Below are 7024 nucleotides of genomic sequence, written 5' to 3'. Positions count from 1 at the left end.
GGTCCGCCAACAACTTCCCATGCGCTCCGCCTCCGTCGGTCTGTGTACCCTCGCAGATGGTTGGACGCTCGATCTCAGTGCGGCCGCCGCAGACCTAGCACCCCAATCGTTCGTTTCATTTCCTCACTGCTCGGTCTGTACATATGTGCTCACAACCATTCAATCCGAAGTCAACTTAGTTGGATATGCGCTCCTTCGTCCGCGTCCACGGCTCTTCGCCCGGACGTACAACGGCGAGCGGCCCGTCAGCGCCTGCCGCAAGAGCCAGCATGTACGCTTGTTTCGGATTTCGCGCGTCAACAGCTGTCCCTCAGCATCGCTTGCGACTCCACAAAACGCATGCCGACGGACGATAGTTGTTTCGATGATGCAATGTGCTTCGTTCTGTCCGCCTCCGCTCATATTTCGATACCGCAGATTGTCGGTCCACGCGACTCAGCAACAAAGCAAAAATCATGAGCCACTTAAACCTGCAGCCCAAATATCATATCATTACCAAGTATACGTACGATGAAAGATCTTGTAGCGGAAAGCACATCGGGCTGTAGCACCTGCGCTTTCTTGCCATCGCCAACCTTTTCGGCTGATACCGTCCCGTATGCCAGCATTTGGGTCGAGCCACACACATGCTCGCCGATACTTCGAAGGGACCTAAGTAGCTGTGCCATGTCGTTTCGTTCTGTGCAAAATGCGCGGCAGAGTACGCGAATGGAGGTTCGCCGAGACTGACGCTACATCTTTGACAAGCTCTTTGTGACGGCTTATTGATGTTGTGCGGAATGCAATAAGCGTACAATGACTTGATGGTCTCAACCCCCATTGGGAGTTGCAAGCCCTTTCTTCTGGTGTTCACGAAGCATATCGTCCTGCCTTAAAGGTCCTGAACCTCATCGTACGACGCCCGACACTCCGGTTGCATCCAACCTCCCCACCGACCCTCCGACCGGCACCCTCCATATCCTGCTGCCGGTTCCTGGTATCGTAAGAATGTCCGGGTTTCAACCAGGAAATCAATTTGCACAACCTGACGACTATGAAGGTCCGTAAATTGTGTCAGATGGATTCACTTGACTGACTGGTCCACAAGTGCATGGAAACTGGGAACTACACCAAAGATGGCCCGCACCAGAGCACTTCTCGAGCACCGAGACATCCCAAGAAAGTGGGTATTTTACTCTTAAAGGGATCCTTCGGTCACTCAACGCGCATTCCGCAGATCCTGCCGCACATGAAGGCCTTTACCGTGTCGCAAACTGTATATCCCGTTTCTCATTTGGTAGTATGAGGCGGTTTTAACACTTGAGATTCGGTCATCCCAGCCCTTCAAGGTTTCTCGGATGACCAAATGGCCCTGCAGGCAGGTACGAACCTCAATTACACTATATAAACTTGGGCTTCACTCGTTCATAAGGTCACGTATGGGAAGATTCCCCAAGGTGGAACAACGTAGGGGACGCCGGCACCGCGGCGGAACTTGGTGGCGGCAATGACCACACCCACTCGAACGTAGGATACCATCGGTCACCCCGACTACGGCTGCTCACTCATAGACCAAACAGATGACCCCAGCCCACGCTGCCTCTTCGCATGGATCTGTGTACATGGAAGATGTGTCGCATGGAGGCCGTCGTGCGGACCACGCCACGCTAAGCGGTGATCTCATCTCCCACACACCCGATATTTCTCGTTACGACCAAGCTGCTCGTCGTGATCACGAAGTTGGCTACAGTGTGCAGGGAATTGATCAGGGATATACAAGTACAAGCGTTACTGACGACCATGACTCCGACGAAATGGACGAAACCGACACCGATGAAACTGACACCGAAAAAATCGACACCGACAACACAGACGAAGCCGAGTATACCTACAGACGAGCGTCAAGTGATATCATGAACGACGTGGAGGTATTCAGGGCCGCTCACCGGCGCGAAGAAAACGACGAGCTGAACATCGATCAAGAGATGATGTCGGAAACCTCCCACCACCACAGCTCGTACTACGAACACGTCGGACTGGACACCGGCCACAACATGCCCACCTCTCCTACGTCCGGCGTAACATATCAATCGTCTGCAAATCCAGATCAGTTCTCCTCGATGAGGTCAGTAGTGCTTCGAGGGTCACTGTTTGTGCAAATGATCGGGAACGACGTGGCTTAAAGTTATGTTGATAGTGGTCGCTCTGTCGAGGTCTCATCTAGATTTCATCCATCAGTCGGGCACGAAAGTGCTGGAAATGAATCAAGGTGGACATTTTCTATAGGCGCCTTTCCCCCCCTACTGACATGGCGACATGGGCAGACAACACGCAAGACATTTTACCGATCCGGCTTCGTCCTCAAGTTCCCTGTATCCGTAAGTAGTTCTCCATCACCCCAATGGCGATGCCGTGGCACTTTACCATAAGTCTGACTATGTGAGTTGATGTAGATCGGTACCGCCGGCCTTGGAAATGCATAGCGGTTTTCGCAATGCAACAGTGCAATCGGGCCTGGCTCCGTTTGAGCCCGGTGACGTACAGCAACGGTGGATTGCAAGCGCGGATATCACTGCCTCTGGCCCCAGTGGACATGTCAAGTAAGCACATATTGTTAAGAAGCGCCCCATTCCCAAATTCACCTTTGACAGCTACGCGCACAGTGCCTACCAGGACGCCGCACCAAGAGATCAGGCACTGTCAACCCCAACAAACTCCTCGCCGTATCATCGCGAAGGTGGCGGCACGTCCTTTGATAATGGTGATCGGTGCGTGATAATTTGTCCTGGTGGCGTATTGCTACTAATATCCTGGTTACAGACCCAAGCAGAGATACGGCGACCGTGGTTCGATTCACCGTGAAACGGCGTGAGACAATTCATAGTCTTGATGGCAGCATGCCTGAAACTGAGCAACGATTTTAGTAAGGGGAAAATGCGTGCTCAGACACCCCCCCGGCCCTCCATCCCGAGTACGGCCGCACGCCAACCACGCCACAAAAGAAGAAGAGTGGATTCGTCGGTATGTGTGAGCTGTATTGCAGCGCTTATACAGCATTAATTCCCAAGTAAAGCCTTCGCCTAGTGAACATGATAGCTCTCCATCTGCTCGAGGCAGGATAGGGCGAGGGTCTCATGCGCCCAACATGAGGCCGGACTCTGGTACAACACCGAGAAACCCTCAGGCGGCCCCTGCATATCAAAATCTGAGACGAGATCCGAAGGCTACGCATGAGGCAAACATGCGATTCGCCGAGCGGAACAGGTTAACTTCTGCTCACTTGCACGCCTTGGCGGCAAACCCAATGGTGAGTTTTCGATGGTCTGTATAAGTCATGCGTTAACATCAATACGCTCGGTAGGAGGCCGCTGCGACACGCCAGGAAGTGCTTGAGCTACGCCGAGGCTTGGAGAACCTGGTGACGTCTTTCAGGGAATTTTCCACGGATATCGTCGCACTACTGAGGGAACAATCCACCGCACATGCCACCCAACCCACCACGTCATCGCCTCATCGATCATCGCAGCACAATTCTTCTCAGAATACCTCGTCGCATGGCAATGGCAACAATGATGCCCGGAGAAACGGTTCCAACTCGTCGGTAAAACCGGGATTCATGCCTAAACGCAAGGGCTCTCCCAAAAGACGCACAGATAAAAAGTGCACCTTAGAAGTGCGCTCCGAAGCCATTTATAAACACGATATATCGCTGACCCTACGTTTTAGCGCGACGTTCAGGTGTTTGCTCGTGAGCTCATGAAACGAGCGACGTGTAATTCCCCCTTTCCCCCTTCCTGCCTTGCGGCCGCTGAAGAAGTGGCTCGCTTTGACGGTACGGGAAACCACTGCTGCGACAAAGACCATTTCAAAATCGACATCAGCCAAGGTGCACTGAACAAGTGGAATAAATCAGCCTCCATGGTTTTCGCCCGCGCCTTCGTGGACTCGGGACGATTCGATTGCGAAAACGTCGAAGAAGTGGCTGCCGCATTCACAACTCACGTTCGAACCCTGCGCAAGAACTATCGCGAGCAACAGCTCTCCGCGGATGCCCGGCATCAATTGCAGAGCAAGGCTAATCGGGAACAGCGGAAGATCACGGTATGTGTCGCGCCACCAGTAATGCGACCTCGTCGACATAAATAACCTCAATCGTGTCGCAGCTCTTTTTCCGGCGTCGGCATGTTGCTATGAAGTATCCACAGCTAGCCCCACACCTCCCAATGCTCGAGCAACTCGGAGTCGATGGGATGAGTTCCGATGAGTCTGATAGCCAGAATGGGGTCAAGTACTATCGTATCCTGAGGAAGTCTTGGCGCCCTGAGCGAGTGACACTTTGGGTGCGTGGTTTCGACGCCGTCGAGGCCATTTCCAGGCCTTCCAATGCGCGGGGAAATCAGCCTCGTAAGCGCATGCAAAGCACGAAGGTCGACGACAGCCGCGATGCAGTGAAGGGCTTACCTCGTAATGCATACGATGCCACATGGTATGCAAAGCTTGGCGACTTCGCTAGAGAAGATCTTTGTCGGAGCGAGGAGACGTATTCATTCGACCACTGTCCAGCAGTTTGGCGGTATGTTCTTCTCCTTCTCGCCACCCGCATATGACTCACTGCGGCATCATCTTTGAAGTGCAATCGAAGCACACATGGCCGAACTCAACAAGCCAGGTCCCTATCGTTGAGGGACTCGAATATCGGCATGGATCAACGTACTGGGCTGCCCTCTGTTCAATATTATTCTCATCGCAATGAAATCTGTAGTTATACGTGTACCTTGTGATGTACCCCTTCGCGCCTGCGAATGTAGCATACTCTCCGCCTTTCGGGCGTTCACTACTGTCGCCCTAATTTCCCAGCTACACACCACTGCGCCAAAGTCAAGCAGGTCGGGGTCAACGTCCTCGTGCAGGTCGAGATGCTGGAGCAGCCGATAGCGGAACATAATCAATTTCTATGGAATTTTGGAGGCGGGCTGGCCGGAGATACAGTGCCGCAGAACCACATATTTACTGTTATGCATCATTCGTGTACACGTACGGGTAAATACCACACTCGTCGAACGCAGCAGTATGTGTGGGCTGGCTGTAAGCAGTTTGACAGCTCCAGCTGATCAAGTTCTCAGTACTCAGTTGCACGACTACGCTTAACGCGCAACCACCGTGGCCTCTCACGGGATGTTGCAGACGTAATCGTCAATGGCACAAAGTCGCAGCAAGGTCAGTCAAACATATGCCGTTCACTCAAGATTATACACAGTATGAGACCCTTCCCCCCTCCGCGCGCGCTTCTCATCTCATCTCATACTCAATATGCTATTATGTCATTCGCGATGCCATCTAGGAGTCGGTTAACAGTGTCGCGGAGGAAGAGAGCGAGTGAGAATGCACTTACCAGCGCTGTGTGCAATTTCGGTAGATAAGGATTCACTGACGCACGTCTTGGTATTCCTCGCAGGCACGGTTCGGGCCGGTAACCATCTCGGGATCGGTGTCGGGGATGATCGTGGGCTTGAAGTAGCAGGAGAAGTCCTCCAGCAAATCGGACAACTTGGAGTCGACTAGCTCGCGACGCGTAGCGGTGGTCGCCTTAGCTTGGGAGAGGGAAGCGAGGAAATCCCAGTACTCGCAGTCGCGATGGAACCACAACTGAGTCCACAGGGAGGTGGAGTGCGTCCTGAGCGCAACCAGCTTACACCGCTGCTTGATGATCAGTTCAAAGCAATTCCGAAGGCAAGAAAATAGAGATTGTACTCGCCTCGTCACTTGCAACGCGGAGTTTGCTGTCGATCATGATGGTGAACGAGGTGTTATCGTAAGCATCTTCTGGCGCTTGAGGGAGCATGCAGTCGTCTGTTATCGCTAAAGCAACTTCACTCGTCGTCAGTATGGCGATGAACGAGCTCATCACAGAGTAGAGGAGATACGCACAATTGTCCCCCATGATACACGCGAGTCCTACAGAAACCTCCTGGAGCGAGCTCGTGCCGTGATTGTCAGCCAATACTTTGCTGAAATCTTCATCTGTGGCGCTGCTGGACATTTCCACGCAGGCAGCACAGAAGACAGAGACGATATCAGAGGTTGGGTCCATAGTGGTGAAGGTGGGAAATCTGGGAATGTCGGTGGGCAATCACTTCAGCGTGCTATATAGACGTTACCACAAAGCAAAAATCGACGTGTGCGTCAACGTATAAAGGAATGTCGACGGTCACTGACGCAATGTCCCAACATTCCGGAGCCGTTAGCAGTGTAGACAATGTAGAAGGGAGTGTGGAGCTCACATGGTGTTCCACGAGTTTCAGTCGTCCGGATCTCGGTTGCGAGGACTGAGGGTAAACGGTCGAGCTCGGGAATGCTTGTATACACACGTCACACAGTGGACAACCTTTCTGAGGAATACGGGATCGTCACAAGGCTCGGCTGGGTGTGGCCTTAAGACCTCTTCGGAATGAACTGGAGTGATCTCATCAATCTGAGAGCTCCATGTGTGGTCAGGCTAGCTACTTGCTCGGGTTAAATGGGCAGCGTGACACATCCCCGCGAAGCACGCGGCGGGGTCGCTTTGTTGCAACAATGTAAGGTATGACAAAAAGTCGTGCAACAACAGGCGCAAAACTGGCTGGAGTTGGCCGAGGATGGATTGTGGAAAGCCGAGAGAGTGTGCCACTGCACGCGGCGCAGAAGGAGGTAGAGGAAGCGCCCGTTCGGAACTCGGGAGTCGAAAGTCGAAAGTCCAAATTGGGAAGACACGCACGTGTGCTCGTGGGAGCTCCCGGCGCGTCTCCGAGTCCCCCGAGGGCGCTGGCCTTTGCGCTCTCGCTCTCGCCCCCACGCGTACGACCACGACAACGATCGTCAAACGGTATGCAGTCGTCTCCGGCGCCCCTCGTAGCATTTGCTAACACAATTCGGACTTTCTACAGGCTCTCGACTATATACTCCTCACGACGTCCTGACGGCGCTCGACCCGCGGAGGCCCGTGCGCGCTGCGGGCAACCACGTCTCGACCTCGGCGGGAACGGTTCGACTGCGAGCGTGGTCGCAG

General features: G+C 53.5%; 3 protein-coding genes across 3 annotated transcripts; 2 read left to right on the top strand and 1 right to left on the bottom strand.

Annotated features, from left to right (window-relative positions):
* Window positions 1-1793: 1793 nt before the first annotated feature.
* Window positions 1794-2851, top strand: TRAVEDRAFT_51982 (uncharacterized protein; the record flags this gene model as incomplete). Its single annotated transcript, XM_008044603.1, has 4 exons — window positions 1794-2104; window positions 2433-2579; window positions 2631-2747; window positions 2800-2851. The coding sequence occupies 4 exons, from the start codon at window positions 1794-1796 to the stop codon at window positions 2849-2851; spliced, it is 627 nt and encodes a 208-aa protein (XP_008042794.1).
* Window positions 2852-3735: 884 nt separating this feature from the next.
* TRAVEDRAFT_132465 (uncharacterized protein) lies at window positions 3736-4586 on the top strand (the record flags this gene model as incomplete). The annotated part of the gene is made up of 2 exons (XM_008044931.1): window positions 3736-4098; window positions 4143-4586. 2 exons carry the CDS (start codon window positions 3736-3738, stop codon window positions 4584-4586), a joined length of 807 nt encoding a protein of 268 aa, XP_008043122.1.
* Window positions 4587-4992: 406 nt separating this feature from the next.
* On the bottom strand, window positions 4993-6070 carry TRAVEDRAFT_23401 (uncharacterized protein; the record flags this gene model as incomplete). Its single annotated transcript, XM_008044381.1, has 5 exons — window positions 4993-5062; window positions 5372-5376; window positions 5416-5676; window positions 5731-5759; window positions 5908-6070. The coding sequence occupies 5 exons, from the start codon at window positions 6068-6070 to the stop codon at window positions 4993-4995; spliced, it is 528 nt and encodes a 175-aa protein (XP_008042572.1).
* Window positions 6071-7024: the final 954 nt, after the last annotated feature.

This window comes from Trametes versicolor, assembly GCF_000271585.1.
Source record: "Trametes versicolor FP-101664 SS1 unplaced genomic scaffold TRAVEscaffold_11, whole genome shotgun sequence".
Taxonomy (NCBI): Eukaryota; Fungi; Basidiomycota; class Agaricomycetes; order Polyporales; family Polyporaceae; genus Trametes; species Trametes versicolor.
The sequence above is the reverse complement of the archived record's forward strand: the minus strand, read 5'-3'. Positions and strand labels throughout refer to the sequence as shown.